The sequence below is a fragment of the Podarcis pityusensis genome, assembly GCF_964106645.2.
Source record: "Podarcis pityusensis genome assembly, chromosome: 2".
Lineage (NCBI taxonomy): Eukaryota > Metazoa > Chordata > Lepidosauria > Squamata > Lacertidae > Podarcis > Podarcis pityusensis.
In genome coordinates this window covers 50,215,078-50,234,277 of record NC_138029.1, presented here as the reverse complement: position 1 = coordinate 50,234,277, position 19,200 = coordinate 50,215,078, and the positions used below count along the sequence as shown (strand labels likewise).

The following is a 19,200-nucleotide window of genomic DNA, read 5'->3' as shown; positions in this document are numbered from 1 at the left end:
GTCCTGCCAAGCATACATGGACACTTTGGTGAAGTTTAAAAAAGGAATGTGGTCATAGAAATTAAAAGAGCATTATTAACTTTCAGTCTTTTCAGTCTTTTCCTACTCATTCCACACGTCTGCCTGCACATTTACCCAGATGAGTGATAACATCAGACATCTTGGATGTACAGTTGACACACCACAACATTCATTTATACACTAACATCAACTACGGCAACATAAAGGGAACTGGCATATACACAAGAAGCCTGGTTACTCTGACAGTTCATTACATTAGGCAGCATGTGATGACACTTATGAAGACATAATTGTATTGATGCTTTTTTAAAAAAAAATAATAATAATTTTTCAATTCTTTTTAGCACCCCACTTAACACAATGGTTCTAATCAACATGTGCAAAACTATAAAATCAGTATTTTCTTGATCAGTTAATTGTAGAAAAATGAATCATTTAACAAAAATATTATGTAAATCTAAACCTGTGCCACCTGTTGAGGTTGGGGGACGAGGTTATCCATTTTTCACCAGTATTTGTTCATGTGGAGATTAACACAGTAGGACCTGCCTCACCATTATGAGGTTGTCATTATCTACCACAGAAGGTAGAATGACTTCCTCTCTAGAAAGCAGAGCGGTGAACTGTCATTCCAGAAGCTTTGGGGGAGAGGAAAATAGCAATACTGGTGGCAGTTTTATACAGTTAAAAGCAAGAATAATAAAGCTGCTTTTTTAATACAGTAAAGGGGGGGGGCAAGAGGGAACTGCACATAACAAGGATCTCTTCTTTACTACTACTACTCTCAGAGTATTACTACTCCACCATGAATATGAGTGACAAACGGAGGCCGTTTCAGTCTAGCACCAGTTTGTATAGAGTTCTCAAATTGCCCCCCTCCCACAGCTGGCTGTAGAGACTCCTTGATCCCCGTTCCACTTCATGCATTCAGAATACATGCAAAAGGGAGGTGTGGAAGGGACTACAGCGGCTACACTACAAACTGGAGAAATCCTGCCCAGAGCGCAAGAAGTGTACCATCAACCTATCAGGACATACAAGCATGAGAACACATGACATTAATATATCTTGCCCAATAATTCATGAGATCCACAAGCGGAACTGATTTAGAACTCATGTGTAAACTATTCAAACATGGTTGACAATAATAGCTCATAATAAAGTATCAGTTCTGAAGACTACATTTTAACAGCAAACATATCTGCCAACAGACACCCAAATTGTATTAGATTATGTGAATGCTCAAAGTTTTATTTATGAGGTTCATAAATGCTGATGGTCAGAGAGATTTCAGAACGTACAACATTTCTTGCACTTTTCAGGCATTATAAGTGTTAAGTTACCATCCAAAAGTGGTCAGTGGAAATAAGTGCACTAGCACTCCCTCCCCACACCACCCTCCACCAACTCATGAAGGCTAAACTTCTCAGGAACAAAGCCTACTGGACTTGCAGAGGCTCACCACCTGTTTTGGAACCCTAGAAAGTCAGGGTTCTAAAATGCAGGGGGAGCTTCCAAAAGTACAGAAGACTTTGTGCTTCATGTGTTGGAAGGTAATGAGAACTGTGATGGGGATAGGCATAACTAGTGCACTCATCCCTGCACCACCACCCATCATGTGGTAACAACACAAGGTGAAATGTTGGACAGTTTTGGGAAGCATTTTGAAGGTGCTTCCTTGAAGAAGATCTCCTGTAGGATTATGTATAAACAGTGTATCGTATTAGTGCAAAGGGATGCGGGTGGCTCTGTGGTCTAAACCACTGAGCCTCTTGCAGTTGCTGATTGGAAAGTTGGCAATTCGAATCCATGCAATGGGGTGAGCTCCCATTGCTCTGTGCCAGCTTCTGCAAGCCTAGCAGTTCAAAAGCATACCAGAGCAAGTAGAGAAATAAATACCACTGTGGCAGGAAGGAAAACGGTGTTTCCATGTGCTCTGGCTTCCATCATGGTGTCCCATTGCACCAGAAGCAGTTTAGTCATGCTGGCCACATGACCTGGAATGCTGTGGACAAACGCCAGCTCCCTTGGCCTGAAGTGAGATGAGCGCTGCACCCCATAGTCGCCTTTGACTCGACTTAACCATCCAGGGGTCCTTTACCTTTACCTACCTTACCATATTAGTTCAAATCAAACACATGTGCAAAGGAGGTAAAGGGGTTGTGCTGGAAAGACTGTGAGGAGAGAGGTTAGTTTGAGCATACATGATGATTTTATCAGGAAAGAGATGTTCATAGCTCAATGAAACTGTTGAGAGAATGTATGGCACCTGTGAAATAGGTGAATTCCACACTAAAGATCATTACGAAAGGAACTGAATATTTTAAAAAATCTATATGGTAACGTCTATATACAAATCTATAGTTCAACCACACTTCAAATATTGTTATCAAAAAAGCTATTGAAGAGCTCAAAAGGGTACAACAAAACTCCAGACTTATCCGGAAGAGTGGTGCAACTTCTCTGTGGTAAAAGTTTACAGCGCTTGCAGTTATTTAGTTTAAGGGGTGGTGGACATGGTATATAAAATTATGGATGGCATGAAGAAAGTGGATAGAGAGAATATTTTCCTCCTCTCTTTTAGTATCAGCATCCAGAGTTATCCAAATGAAGCTGAGTAGGGGAACATTAAGGACAGACAAGAGTAGCTCTTCACACAGCAACCCATAGAATTTGCTCCCTCAACTTAGCCGGCCACAAACTTTAAAGGAGATTTACCTAAAACCTTTAGAAAGGGAATTACACAAATTCATGGAGTCATAACTAACCACAATGGCTATATACTACCTGCAGCATAAGAGTCAGCATACCTCTGAATATCGGTTGCTGGAGAACACAAGTAGGATGAGTGTGCTGTACTCATTTCCTACTTGTGGCCTTCCCATAGGCATCCATTAACCAGTGTGGGAAATAGAATGCCAGCAAGGCTCTTCTTATGTTTTGGAACCTTGAGAGAACATAATATTCTACGTAATCCCTGATGGATCTTGTTAAATGGAGAATGGGATAATGTGGTTTATTAGCTGCAAAGAGATAATTAATCTGTGAATGGCAAAACTGTGTGTTGTTGAATCCTGGAGAGATAGTTAGACACCTTCTATTTCTCAGTGGAGGTAAAAATGAAGGGGCAATACTGTGATACAGAAAACTGATTTAGTACACATTGCATGTGGATTTTATCAGAAGGGTGACAAAATTATTGGAAAACTAGAATCCTTTCTCTGTTTATGGGCTGTGTACACACTGTGTGCACACAGATTCAATGCATCCCATGTGTGCATGGTTTTTTTTCATCATCCACATGACATTGTTCCATCCAAGTGACAGTCTGCATTTACCGGTAATTCAAATCTTCCCAATCCGTGGAGAAAATCATAGGGAGGGGGTGGAATCCAACAGAAAATTGCATGTTACCTGACTGTGGACACACTGAAGTGTATTATGGGTGGAATTTTTTTATATGTGTGGTGAGGTTTTGCTGTGTCATCCATCACCATACCCCCTACTTCCACTGGGAAGGTATTCCTTGGTGAACTACTGGTGGAACTGGGTAGGACACACATTTTTTTACATTCTTTTTAACCCACCATTTTGTGAAAATCTGGCATATCAGAAAACTTGTATCTCAAAAGAAACGTGGCAATGACAAATATCTGCATGCATGCCCACCATGGACCTCAGTTTTCTGGAATTCAGCGGTGTGTGTGCAAGGAAGTACTAACTGAGGGGAGGGGACAACAACACAGAGTGGGAAGGGTGACAACTCAGTGGACGAGCATCTGCTTTGCATACAAGAGGTCCCAGGTATAATCCCTTGCATTTCCAGGTAGGAGACACACCAGCCAGAAACATTGGAGAGCTGCTACCAGTCAGTGTAGATAATACTGAACTAGATGGATCAATGGTCTGACTTGGTGTAAGATAGCTTCCCATGTTCAAATGCATCCCAGCAAACACTACCAACTATTGTGGACTTGAAACAGTGCTCATGTGTAGACAAAAATGCAGACAGAAAAAATGGATCTGTGTAACCCCTTCATTCCCTGGTGTGTACACAGACACTGATAGCCATAAATTTGCGTGGATTAGATTGACACATAAATACAATCAATTCATAACATTAGTTGCAAGTTACAGGGTTTGTATGAATGTGAAAGGACTTAAATGTCATGCTTGGGAGTAGGGGTGTTTGTTGAAATTTGTATCCATGTAGCTTTTTGTAAATAGTGACAAATCCAAATAAACTGAATTACAAAAAAAAAAAAAAGCTACGTAAGTAATCAAAGAATATGTTTTTCAGTTGGCCAGCAGCATAGTAATCTGTATTCATAAATGGTTCAACACAGTGTGTGCTGCCCAGAACATAGCTATTTTTATAGTTATAAGGATTGCCAAGAAAACAAAAAATAGAGGGGAAAGCATTGAAAGACGATAAGCATTTAAACTTTGATGAGCAATAATAATAATTTTGGTCTTTAAAATGAAAGCAAAGACTGGAAGTGAAAGAGAGAATCAACAGATTCAAGAAGTACCTATGTAATCTTCAGTTAATGTTGGATGGAGATACCTAAAACCACTCTAGAATTAGTATGGGCTGAACCAACTGATTCCACCCCACTGCTACAAAGTCCATTAGAGCTTTCTGTTCCAGCGCTCTTACTCTTCAGCACTCATAAACTCGTTTCATGTATACATTCCAGGAATGAACACACATGTCTGCAAAAAGGCATCTTGGCTGCAGGCTCTGCCCCCAGTCTATACACGTTTATTAGAATTTCTAAAGAGTCCCCATTCAAGCAGCTGTACACATGACAGACTCTCTCCAGATGTTCTAATCAATATGCATGGTTCAGGAGTGGAATCTGCTGTGCTTATCCCTCACATGAATTTAATTCATTAGCCTCAGAATCAGCTCCTAAAAAGAGTGTGACTTTCCAGTCTTTGAGGCAGGCGTGGGGAACCTGTGGTCCTTCAGATGGTGCTAGACTACAGTTCCCATCATCCCTGATCATTAGCTATGCTGGCTAGGGTTGGCGGCCATTCAAGTCCCACAACATCTATAGTGCCATGAGTTTCCCATCCCTGATCTGTTCTAGACCATTATTTGATCACAATGTGCTATTCAAAGAATAGGAAGTTTAGAGTTAGAATCATAGAATAGAATCATAGAATCATAGAGTTGGAAGAGACCACAAGGGCCATCGAGTCCAACCCCCTGCCAAGCAGGAAACACCATCAGAGCACTCCTGACATATGGTTGTCAAGCCATAGAGTTGTATTTTTCCTTGTGCAGTGGAACAATCTCCCCCTCTCCTTCCCCCATGTGCCAGCTGAATCTGTTCTGGAAGTTCCCCCAACCCCCTAAGTCTTGCACTAGCACAAAAGTGCCATTGAATACCACCCACAGGATTATAGAATAGTGGAAAAGAGCAATGCTTAGTCATTTCAACCAGACTCTTGCCTTGAGATGATGATAAGTTCAAGAGTAGTACTGTCTACTATGTAGCATGGTGGAGCTGCTATTGAGAAAAAGGCAAAGGCCAAATCTCCCTTGAGCATTCTGTTCTTTGGACCCAGGCCTTGGTGTATGACTTTCTCCACAAATATACTTGCAATGGTTGTGCATCAAATAAATGTATTGTGTTATTTGGCCACAAATCTAAACTGATACTCCTGCATAGACCAGTGGGTATGATCTGAATCAGCAGCAGCCACACAGATAAGTGTGACTGATAATGGTTCTTCATCATCATCACCATCATCTTATTTCTATCCCGCCTTTCCACTAAAACCATGCTCAAGGCAGCTTACAACATGAAAATTACAATTTACAATTACAAACGTAACAAAAGTAGTCATAAACAAGATATACAGCATATCAAAAAGTACACAACCAAACTAAACAATTTCCATATAAATCAAAATTTCTAAAAATAAAGATACAAAAAATTAACATCAACAACAGCAAGGAAAAACCCCATACAATACCCCAACCCAAGACCGTTCAGCAGGTTCACCTTTCATAGCTGGAGTCAGTCAGTCAGTCCCTCGCCCTCCCAGGCCAAGTGGGAAAAGGGCCAGCAAGGCAAGGAAGAAGTCTTCCAGGGCTCACAGTCAAGAAGGTGTCTGGCCTTTTCAGCAGCCTCCTCTTTTGTATCTGGAGTCCGTTAGGGCACTGCCCTCTCAGGCCAGGTAGAAAGAGACTAGCAAGGCAGGGAGGTCTTCTAGGGCTCACAGCCAAAATGGTTATTACTACTACTAATTAAACAAGTGACTACTATACTGGTTATGTAATTTTTATGATAGAATGATATTAGTGGTTTGCCAAGTAGTTTATGTTAGAAGCATCCATCATTCACACTTAACCAGAGTGTGTGTGGCTACAGTTTGTAGGCAATAGGATGAGACTACTTACTTGGACAGCTTACGGAAACTGGTTTCATTTATTGGGTTATAAATTCTACTAATTGACATTATCAAAAGATAATGTGTTCCTCTATTCACAGGAGGGTCTAACCAATTCTTTCCAGTCCTAGCTGTAAAAAAAAATCAGAGAAGCTCAAATATGCTTCCAACCTGCTTTAGAATCAATTGTGTCATGATCAGTAGAAAAAAGTGACCACCTCCATTAGCACTGTTCAAGCACTGCTCTTGGAAAACTATTTGCAGTTGAAAGATCACCACCCACAGATATCCACAGGGCACTTAACTACCACAAGTCACTTAAAAAATAATAATTAGTGACCACAAGCAATGTCAAATTGCTTCTCAAAGTACAGCAAAATGATGGAGCAAGCTAAGTTACAAACTAAGGGGGAATAAATTGTAAATAATAGCTAGAGCCTGGAACTTGAAGTCAATCTGAATATTACAGAGGATGATTTTAGAGCAAATCAGAACTGCATTCTGTGCATAGAATATAAATGGCTAGCAGGTTTTTAACTAGGCTTTTTGGAAAGCCTCATAATCATACAACAAGCACAATTACTTCAATAAGCCTTCAGAGTGCTTCCCTATGCAATGGACTGTTTCTACTTACTCCGAAGACTGAATATGTGGTTTGGTGTGTCTAACCCATAGCTATAGCCCTCAAATAAATAACTTTCATGGAGGCGAGATGGTCAATCTGCACACAGATAAGCCACTGAAACCCCAATGACATCTACAGGATTTAGGTAACCTGAGAACAATATTGCAGTCACAATCTACAAAAAGACTTTTGTGGGAAGATGTTTGGACTAGATACAGCCACTGCATTTGACTGATCAAATGTATATTCAAGTATCATATACATAAATTGCCTTATAAATCATCCAATTGTTTGCATTTAGAATCTGATTTCCCCACTTCTCCTTTATTGCTATTTGAAAGGCAGAATGAGTTGGATTGCAGAGAAGACAAGGAAAAAAGTTATTAAAAAAAAATCTGCCAAAAACTATTGGAAGGAGATCCTGTTCAAAGGCTGTGATCCAGTACATGTAGTTTTTATATTGTAAATGCTGGTTCTGGTTCCAGAAAGGAAGAGAACCCTCAAGTTTTAACACACAGAGGCACACACACACACACACACACACACACACACACACACATACACCCTCGACTCATCCTCTCCAACTCCACGTACAAGCCGCTGTACTTCAGCCCCACCCCCCTGGTGTGCCTCCAACTTTCGGCTTTCCTTCCTGTGATGCTGAGTTAACCCTACTGAGAAAACAGAGCAAACAAACCACCCACTTTCGACGCTGGAGACTTCCTGGAATATTAGCATGCTAGATGGCAAGTCTTGCCGACTTAAGGATTGAAGACGAAGATAAAAGATCTTTGAAATGCTGCTTGCTATCTCCCCTCTCTTCTCTCACTTCCGCTCTTTAGGGAAATATATCCCCCCTCGTCTTCCTTTCCAAATGATGAGCATTAGGCATGCACTGGCAGCATGGCTTACACACGATTAAAGGAATTAACGTACCTACGTCTTTCTTTCAGCAACCCCAAAAGGCAGCTGGAAAATGTTTTGCCACCTTGCTAGCCCCCCCCCCCGGCAAATGAATGAATTAATAACACAGCATGGGACCGGGAGTAAACAGGTTTTCCTCCGCGAGTGTGCTGCACACAGCAGGTTGCCGAGTTCTCCTCCTCACACACGTCTGCGTGAAAGGTTTACAACATTTCAAAAAGCAGCTTCCAACACAACCCCTGAAGCCACCCACTTTCCCCTCTTCTACAACCGCTAACACACAACGACGAGCTCACACACATGCACACCCTTCGCTGTCATTTCCCCCCTTAGCACGAATTTGCCTCTAACCATCAGTGTGTAGCTCTGTTAGTTGCAAGTGGCACATGCTTCGCTTTGCTCTTTTTAAAATGCCCAGTGCAAAAATCCAGTCTTTGCAAACACACATGAGAAAGGGAAAAAAGGGGAAAGATTATCCTTACCTCTCGAGGGTCTTCTTTGTTTGGTTTGCAGAGAAGAGAACGTGCCCATTACAGCACCCATTGTAACTGCTACTTGGGTGAGGGGCTACACAAAATATGCTTCCCCTCCCTCCTCCCAGTGAAACACCACCACCCAAAAAAAATCTGTTTGGAATATCTACTCGGAGAAAAAGGAGGAGGGAAAAGCAAAGCACTGCAGCTGAGCGTTCAGCAAGCGTTAAGCTTTCAGATTTTTTTCTCCCCCTTTCAGTCAACACACACATGCACTGACTCACAGCCGGCTGCACTCTTATTATTCAAAACAGCTCCCCATCAAAATTTAAATGCTAGGTAGATTCCCTCAGACCAGAGCTGGCAGCAGATGCATCAAAATATTTACTGGAGCACAGCCACACAAACACACAGGCTAATTTTTTCTCTCTTTCCTTATGGCTCCAACCAGAAGCCTGTAGGTCTACAGGGAAAACATCAATGCATCTCTTCCATTGTATACTAAACTACCATTCTGTAGGCATGGCGAAGGTCTCAAGGGATGCCAAGGGACTCGGGCTGAGTACCAATCATGAATGAATGAATGAGAACTTGCTGAATGGAAAATAATAGTGAACCAGCTGTCAAAGTTGTGGTTCTGCAGAAAGCTAATTCCTGCTGATTAATGGTCTTGCTAAAAAGGCAGGAAAGAGCAGTCACCTAAAACTCTTCCCAGCCAGAGGACTGGGGAAAGCAATTGCTTTCCTCACAAAAAAATAATAACCAACAGCTAGTAAACTACACCATGTCCATTGTCCCTATGCTTCTCTTACATGCAGTGTACAGACATGGCATGTGTCTTTTAAAAAATGTGAATCACAGTTATTTTAACTTGTGCAAAATATAGAAGGGACACTGGCTGATAGCAGTGCACCACTCTCTTTCCCCTAGAAAATATATGTGATAGGCATCATCATTATCTGAATCCCAATCAATTCCCTTTACTATTCACATTCACATTCCTGCTCCAACCATATAATACTATCTAAATATCACTCTTCAACTGAGGCCTTTGTACTTCTAAGGTTTCAGGGAAATCCAGGTTACACTATGTGTTGGTATTGACCATTTTGGTCAGAATATGATGTAGATTGTCTATTTCACACTAAGAATGAAAAATGGACAAAGGGTAGAGGGAAGTCAAGCCTAATTAAGCAACCAAGTCAGAGCACAGGAGTCAGCTTGCTGATCACACATCTTTTCAAGAGAGCAGCATTTGTGATAATATTTCATGGTATTGTGGAAATACCCTGTTCTGCAGCAGAAAAATGTATTCTATCTTAGTGGTTCTATAAGTCATTTCTATATTATTATTATTATTATTATTATTATTATTATTACTATAACAAACATTAACCAAATTTGATACACCAAACAACTTTGATGTAGATTAAAAACTATAGATTTCAGATCATTAATAGGGTGAAAATGATTCCCAAATAAAGTTTAGAGTGGTTGTTTTTTTCTGGAATAAGGAACACTTTGCACATATTGTTAGAAATATATATATCATTTTACTGCCTCAACACCTCCCTGCCAAAGGATGTAAGGCTAAGTTGTGCCCCAAATATATTTGGGTTTTGTATGGTTGAACCTGATGCTTTGTACTGTGGAGGTTTTTTCTTCTTCTTATGGACTATCACACCCACCCTTGCTTTTCATACAGAAATTACGGCACGGAACTTAAAATAATGCCAATCCATGCAATGTATACTTCACATAGCCTTATTGAATATACCCTCTTACATATCAAAATAGCAAAGTCACAGTAATACCTTTAATAGACCCAACCCAAAAATCACAAACAATGCAATATTTAGTCTGAGCAGGGCATGAATGACAGAAGCTACCCTACCAGCTTGATTACAGCTAGAGATGGTTGAAATCTCCCTATGAAATAACATCTTTCGTCTTCCCTTGAAATACCTTCACGTGTTTCTCCTGGTGTTTCATCTGAACTGCTATGACAATTAAAGATGTGGCCAACATTCTTAAACATCTGAACCCAGTATTGGAACAACATTGCTTTACCATCTCTCAAAAATCCTAAAGTTGCTTTGCCTAAGCAAAACCTTCCAAATTCCCTTCAACTATCTATCTATTCAAAACTCAGTGGGTACTGACAATGCTAATCATGACACAAAGGATGAAATTCACAACCTCTGTGTTGCACAGAGCACCTAATTCGGCCTCCTTTCAGTCTCACTGCCATTCAGTGACAGATCCTTTGTGTGACATTGCATCCTGTTACTCACATTTTGCATGCATCTTTCAAGCGAAACTTGTATTTTTGTGTGCACTTTTTGCATACACACAAAAACATTCAGAAGTACAGAGAAATCCCACACACAATCCCACACAACTTTCCACATCATGACTCATGCATTTTGGGTGACAGCACCGCAACGCTAAAACATGAACATGTAAAATGAATTGCCCTACGTAGTTAATTACACAGAAGAGATGCCACAGGGAAAAACAAGTGGAAATTAACTCCTTTCATAATGCTTTTTGGCATTTGTTGGACTTCACCCAAAAATAAAAGCATTTGATTGGCATAGGCCAATTCAGCCGACCACCTACATGGAGAATGGTGGGAAATACACTGCCAGCTTTTGTGAGGAAATCATGAAGGGTACTAGCACAGCAGAGTTGAACCCGTTACCAAGATGTCTGTAATTCTTGTAGCTTCAGTGCTAGTGTCTGAGTATGGCAGCTGCTGTTTTTCTGGGTGGATAAGAGCCTTAACAGTTGTTTTTAATTTTTCTTGTAATTTATATTTTTCATTACAATCTGGCTTTAGCATAATTTTACCATAGAAAGGTAGTTTTGTACTGTCCAAACAAAAAAGAAACATAAACTGGGAGTACATCTGCCACTGACAGCCTGACCCCACTTGCATCCCCAGTGCCTGCTCACCAATGTACATGGCAACCTCATTCACAAACTACCAACTCTTATCTCCATGTTCCATCTAAACCTCCCCCTCCTCTGCCTCTCAAGCAGACCCATGCAAAGCTTGTCTGAGCCCAGGGCAGGAGTCTTGTTAGAACAAAGTTACTGAACTCAAACAAAAAAGCAGCCAATCCCTAGTGGGGCCACACAGCAGGCTTAGCCCTCCAAGGCCAGGGACCGAGGCAGATTTAGAGGAGTGCAATTGGTTCAGTTGCACTGGGTGCAGAGCCTCGGGGAAGCAGCAACTATGTTGTAGACAGGAAGGTGAGAGGCAAGGAGGCGTTGAATTTGGGGACCTCAAGGTCCACCACTGCCCAGGCCAAGTATACCCAGCTACCTCCCCCTCTGAACGGGACCTGCTCTCAAGTTTGGTGCAATCTGCTCTGACCAAATCTATTGCTCTTGAGCTTGCTTGTGGATCAGAACACAACACTTGGTTGGATTGCACATTGGATTATGGGTTGCAGTCCATTATATATTAAAAGATATGTACAAAATGTGTATTTTATGGATGAATGCACTGAAAAACATTCGAAAATGTGGCTGCTTTGTTTAAAAAATGGTTATCCTACACTGAAAGTATAAACAAAAAGCCTACAATTCAAATGTAGACTTATTGTGTGTCATTTCAAGAAATCCACAGAAAATGGGATGGAACGGACTGGTGATGGAGTGTTGGAACAACTGAAACATGATGAAATTAGTTGCTCATCCCTAACCTCAGTTCTCTGCTTGGGTCAAAGAAGAGTTAATTTTTTTTAAAGTTTCTCAATGTGAAATGCGCGCGGGGGGGACGACCCATTAGGGATGAAAACTAAGATCATCATCACCCATTCTGATGGTACACATGCTTGAGATCATGCAGAGTAAAAAATGAAGGATGAAGGAGTGACCTCACATATACCCACAGCAAGGCAGGGTTGTCACTGCATAGCTATATATATGTCTATGGTGGCAACAGCATTTTAAAAAGCAAAGGAATGAAGCCCCAAAGCCAACCCACCCATGTGGCTAGGTGAGGCAACCGCCTCAGGTGGAATGATCCACAGGGGCAGTAGAACCAGTGTCCAAGGAATGCATCACCCGTTGCTGCTGCTGCTGCTGCAACAGCTGCAGTGTGTTTCTTAGAGGCCAGATCTATCGCCTCCTCAACAGCCCCCACCACCACCTGTACTCTTGGTGAATATGAGGCTCCTATCCATGTCCCTGATATAACTCTTCAATCACCCCTTCTTCTCTCTCAGGGGGAACATATGGTGGTTCATCTGAGGCTCCAAAAGGACTTGGGCTGGCCCTGCCCAAAGCCTTACAGCGCCAGAGCATGACACGGGAATGAGGGAGGTAGAATGGAAGCTGATGAGTGAGGAGACATCATGCAACATACACATACAAGTGGAGATGCAGGGCACAATTACACACAAAAACAGTAGTGGGACGGTGAATTTATGGCTCAAAGCAAAGGGGGAGGGTGTCAGCAGTGGCAGCCACAGTGAGTGCAATTGACAGGTGTCCACCAGAGAGTTTTTTCAAAAGAGTGTGTTGGCAGTCTAGCCTCCTGGTAAGCATGTGAGCAGATACTTTATGAGCAAGGGAATGACCTGGTGGTTTCTTCAGGTTGGGGCTAAATGTAGATCTCAACACTAAAGTGTTAAGAATTGCTAGCAGCCAGTTCCTGCACAGGTCTACTTGATTCATGTTTTTGTGTTCTGAAGTGAAATTCTGTGAATTTCCTCTCTGAACTTTCACTTAACAATTTTATGTAGTGTTTAACTTGAATGACTCCTTTAATACTTCCAGATTTACCTCCCAACACTCGCTCTGCCCTCCACCTCCATAATGAGATGAGCACAATAATGAGCAGAAAAAACACACCCTCAGTGATCATTGTCACCAACCTCATTCTGCACCCAAAGAATGGGGTAACACCAACCCACCCCTGCAGTGGGGATATGCTGCTATGTGTTTTTTGCTGGTCCCTCTTGTCTCTCTACAACTACATTTAATTTCAAGTCCCAATCCTACTGGGATCAGTAACAGAAAAATTAATTCTTGAATTGCACCAGGGATGTGTGCTGTGCTCAGGTCCTGTCTGTGGGTTTCCCATAGGCATGCAGTTTGCCACTGTGAGAACAGAATGCTCTTCTTATGCTCATATGGGTGCAAAAATGGTTCTGAGATGTATAGGAGCTACCAGGGGATGAGGAAATAATACAGGTGTAGGATAGGAGTACTGAGCATGTGAAGAAAGCATGTAGGATTTACGTAGTAGCTAATCATATATAATGAGATTCCTAGGATATGGGAATTTGGAAGACTTTTTAAGTTTAGACTTCAAAAAAATGTAGACAGTTCTAAGCATTTGAATAAATACAGGATTTAAACAGAGTCTTGGGGAAAGTAATATATAAACAGTACTTTTGATTTAAGATTTAAGATTTAAGATAAGATTTAAGATTTAAGATTTAAGATAAATTTATTGTCATTGTCCGTATATACACAGTATACACAACAACGAAAATCAAACACCCACCCAAAGACCGGAAACTGATACAAATTTTCCATTGGAAACAGCATAGGCAGCCATTTTGTCCTTCTTTTCCTCTAAGTACCCTTAATAGAGCGGTATAATAAATTCTTTTTTCAGAATTTTCTCAGAGCAAAATTTCCTACTTCCTTTCTACAAGCCTTTTAAATGGCTGTTGAAACCTCCCCACCTTACTTACATCTCCTAGCTAGCTGCATAGCAAAAATGATCATCTTAAGCAAGAGACAAATAACAGTAACAGTAAACTTCTGCCTGGAGCAGAGCCCGTCCATCACTGGAACATCAGGGCATAGCACAAGTTTATCTGGCAGCACAAAATGTACTGACAGGATGCAGCTGGCAAATCTGTGCACTGCAAGGATGCAAGTTATTGCTGGACACACGTCAACAGTTAGATAATTAGATTAGTTTACAGGCATAACTAGGTGGTTTCCTGTTGTCACTATTTATTTATTTTTACAAATGACAGCTTTCATTTGTCCCAACTCCTGGCTGACAAATAATGTCTACTAAGCAATGTTCATTGCACTATCCACTACAGACACTTGGTGATATACCCACATAGTTCTTCAATCTGTCATTTCAGAATCTTCAGGCAACCTTCTCTCACTTAGGGAAGCAGCAAAACAATGCCTGCTGTAGCAACAGATCTGTGGTTTTTTTATATCATCACATAAAGATTCTTAATCCCATGGATCACATTATATGGATTATTAAGCAGTATTTTACAGAGGTATTACATTGCATGGTTGGCCCATAATGATCCCCACAAACATGAAAGCCATGTATGCATCTCATGGTGTAGTTGTCCTCCCCCCGGTAATCACCTATGAAACTGAACTAATTGTTTAAACAAAACAAGTGGAGTGAAGAATACGAAGCTTCATTATTTAGTTGTAGACTGTTCAATGCACTTCTTTGCCCTGACCTTTGATTTTGTATATGTATATAACTTACCCTTTAAATAAAGTTGTTGCTGTTGTTGTTTTATTTGTGCTCCAGTTACAAACTTATTCTAAACATGTCCTGGGACATTATGGTGAAGGGTGGGGTAAGAAAAGTAATAAATAAAAAAAGCATCAAAGAATGGGTGCTTTGCTTTGTCTTCCCCTCTCAATCTCAGTTAGCTATTGCACCACATACATATGTGTGTGAGAGGGGTGGGGCTGGAGTGTTAAATTAAATACTATATTAAAAAAGGGACCAAAAATATATACTGTATTTTTTGCTCTATAAGACTCACTTTTTCCCTCCCCAAAAGTAAGGGGAAATGTGTGTGCATCTTATGGAGCGAATGCAGGCTGCGCAGCTATCCCAGAAGCCAGAACAGCAAGAGGGATCGCTGCTTTCGCTGCGCAGCGATCCCTCTTGTTGTTCTGGCTTCTGAGATTCAGAATTTTTTTTTTTTCTTGTTTTCTTCCTCCAAAAACTAGGTGCGTCTTATGGTCTGGTGCGTCTTATGGTCTGGAGCGTCTTATACAGCAAAAAATACGGTACTTCATAGATATCATACAATGGACTAAAAGCATTATAAGTTAACTATCCAGGGCATGGCTTCTGTGCACAATTTCTCTCTCTCATCTCTCCATTCATTAGGTCTCAGCTGCTTCCTCCGCTACCAAGACATAGAAACACCATGCAATTATCAGTGGAGTCCTTAAAAATGGCATGCACCTCTTGCTCTTCTTTATCAACTAACCCTAACAACAACAGTAATTTTCCTGAGCATCCTCTTCTGGGGTTCTTGCTGTATCTCTCAGGCAAGTCTGAAGAAACATTTTTAAAAGGGTTCTGAAGCTGTCATTTTTTTCACAATTCTAGTTCACCAATTTATTGCTGCAGCCAAAGGCCATGACAAACCTGCAGCAATAGTACCAATAAAATAGTGCAGAACATGCATCCATAATATAAGCCAATGTCTGTGATGTAAAGGAGAGAAAATACCAGAGACACCAACAAGCTTAATTCTAGATTGATTTCAGATTAAACCTCCAAATCACAACAATTTATAGCAATGTTATCTAATTTCTTTGTCCTGATGTTAAGTTACCGAATAGTTGTCATTCAGATTCAGGCATGGAGTTACTCATTCATATGGTTGTCCTGTCACAAGTGCAAAAACTATGAGTCAAAGGAGGGTTGGCAGGCATTCTTAGGGTACTACTAATAGCTTCAAGTAATTATGTACCTAAATTTACTGAAGCTCAACAGGCTTATTTTTTTCTGCTTAGCTCCTTATAAGTTAAAAGGGGCGGGGGGTAAAGGACCCTTGGATGGTTAAGTCCAGTCAAAGGCGACTATGGGGTGCAGTGCTCATCTTGCTTCAGTGCCATACACTCTGTCAACAGTTTCACTGAGCTGTGAAGGTCTCTTTCCTGATTAGTCAATATACTGACATAAGATCATCATGTATGCTTAAACTAACCTCTCTCTTCACCTTTCCAGCACAACCCCTTTACCTCTTTTGCACATGTGTTTGATTTGCACTAATATGGTAAGGTAGATAAATGTAAAGGACCCCTAGACGCCGGTTAAGTCCAGTCAAAGGTGACTTTGGGGTGCGGCACTCATCTCCGCTTTCAGGCTGAGGGACCCAGCATTTGTCCACAGACAGCTTTCCAGGTCATGTGGCCAGCATGACTAAACTGCTTCTGGCATAACGGGATACCATGATGAAAGCCAGAGCGCTTGGAAACTCTGTTTACCTTCCTGCTGCAGCAGTACCTATTTATCTACTTGCACTGGTGTGAAAGTAGCTCCTTATATTGCACCTATGAGCTGGTAGACGGATGTTAGGCAAAAAGGTGCAACGAATAACCAGTGCTTTAAAGGGATAATCTAAGGGCGGGATAATTTAACCAGTCATGTCAACAAAAGCCCTACGCAAAGACTTGCACTTGTGCAAAGGGGCTTTCCCCCTCTCCACTCCCTGAAATTGGCTCTGAAGAGGTTGAAAGAACCTTCAGAACAGCACAGGAAGGAGAGAATAGAGGGGGATTGTTCCCTCTGGTTTGCACAGACAGAATGAGTGGAAGAGTGTGACGCTGAATTTCACCCAATCTGTTCATATAAACTTCAAACAAACTGCAGAGATGATATCATCCAGAATGGTTTTTTTCTCCGCAAAAACAATTATGACAATAAAATTGAAACAATTTTTTAAAAATAAAAAAATAAAAATTGATTATTTAGAGGTCAGATCCTGCCACACTTTCTCACATAGAGCAGCAGTATCATAGAAAATAATAGGCAAGACAGTTTTGGAAATCTCTTGAAAAGGTAATAAAACAATTTATTAGTATAGCTGTACAGGCCCAAAGCAACAACTCTCTCTGGATCTTGAAAGCTGCCCCAAATAATCTTCAACTAAAATAAAAATGTCACATTTCGTTCATGATTTTGAAAGTGGAAATAAAAATGCTGAAGTGTGCATGAAAAAATGAGTCCAGTAGCAATGGGATCATCTGAAGCTAAAAATAAAAGATGGGTAATATGACCAGGAATGTGGAAGCTCCTTTGCTTTGTCTATACATAATAAATATTCTGGGAACTAACATAAAACCACACCATTTACATTTAATAGCTGAACAGGACTGAGCATTTTGAGTGTTCAGCAAAAGGAAGAATAATGCATCATATGCAAATAAGAATTGATGAGGTTTTTTCCCTTGGCAAAAAAAATGACAAACAACTCTTAAGTCCAGGCATTTCAGTATCACTAGCCAGCTCTCAAATCTGGCATGTGTACCCAGTAATGAGTGTAGTGATGCAGTGCTGTGGGATAGGTTTACATCATCAGTTCACATATGATAATTGCAATAAGCTTACAAGCAGGAGAGTCCTCTTCAGTGATGAAACAAAGCAGGGATGTCCAAATGCATTTTGCAGCCTGAAGTGAAATACAAGATGGCACCACTCTCATTCCATACACAGAAGCTGACCCAGACTTGTATTTTGGTACCTGTGATGGCCCAACAATTTCCCCCTCCCACACTCAAGGGCAGTAAGTTAGCATGAGTGAGTGCATGGATAAGGGCTCAAGGCAGGCCACACTGCACCCACAGCTCTATCATCCAATATCTGGTCCTCACACTTTGCCCCACACTTCAGCATCTGCCATCTGAAATGGTGCTTTATTCTACCTAATGCAGGGGTCTGCAACCTTTAAGACAAAAAGAGCCACTTGGACCGAAGAAAAAACAACTGGGAGCCGCAAAACCATTGTGACATTTAAAACAGTGGGGAGTGTCGGGGCACACAATGCGCCTCCTCCCCTCGCTAGTATCCGCCCCGGAGCCGCGGCAAAGGTGTAAAAGAGCCACATGCGGCTCCGGAGCCGCAGGTTGCTGACCCCTGACCTAATGAGATCTATATAGAGTTGAACAGACAGATCTTTCCCATGATCCAGTTTCATATGACCCTCTTCACATTGTAAATGAAAGCAAGCAAACAAACAAAAATCACCAGGTGAAGAAGATAGTCATGCATTTTAAAACTTTCTTTTGAGTTATAATGGCTAGCAGGCACTAAAATAAGACATCAGACTGAGTCTAAAGGCCCAGTGTTTGCTCATTCATAAGCATGGAGCAAGCCATAAGAGCAGCAGCATAGTCACTTGTTCATTTCTAAATATATTCTCATTTCTTGGTCCGTAGTGGAGTATTTCCATTTTGCAAACGAAATACCGAAATAACAGATATTACATTACTTGTTCAAGGTGGAATGACATTTGTAACACAATAAAGTATGGGATATGTTAAATTAATTCAGAATCCTCTGTTTACACACATGCACCCTGACTCCCACAAAACAGTCTTCAGCTCAACACTGTTTGAACTTTCATATAAATCTGTAAATGACTAATCCTTCGGGTTTTTGTTCTCAGCAGTCAGCCAAAGAGACTAAGTACTGAGAAGTTCTTAAGAGGAAAGTGCTACATCAAAACTGCATATAGAATATTTGAGGAGGGGGGAAACCACCCACAAATGTCAGTCAAATGTTACTTCCTGCTTCAATTCAAGGCCAAAAGGCCAAGCTGGAATGGTAAGAAAAAAAATTCTGCTATCAGGGATGACAAGACAGGGATAAAAGAAGAAATAAAAAAAGAACAATCTTTTAAAAAGATTATTTGGCTGCATCTCCTAGCATCTATTTGTACTTTAAAAGCACTCAGATGAGAAGTGCCAAATCACCACTGGTAATTCAGGTCACTG

General features: G+C 41.0%; 1 protein-coding gene across 7 annotated transcripts in view; it reads right to left on the bottom strand.

Moving 5' to 3' along the window:
* Window positions 1-19,200, bottom strand: part of KCNIP1 (potassium voltage-gated channel interacting protein 1) — a 598,834-nt gene that overhangs the window by 312,837 nt on the left and 266,797 nt on the right. The window contains exon 1 of one of the 7 annotated variants that reach the window (XM_080995303.1): window positions 8,458-8,859. The exons of 4 other annotated variants lie outside the window; for them this stretch is intronic. In XM_080995303.1, coding sequence (XP_080851429.1) covers window positions 8,458-8,518 — 61 coding nt within the window. In that variant the 5' untranslated portion in view covers window positions 8,519-8,859. Of the gene's footprint in view, window positions 1-8,457; window positions 8,860-19,200 lie in introns of those variants that run through there. 2 more of the 7 variants (XM_080995308.1, XM_080995310.1) reach the window with 2 other exon arrangements.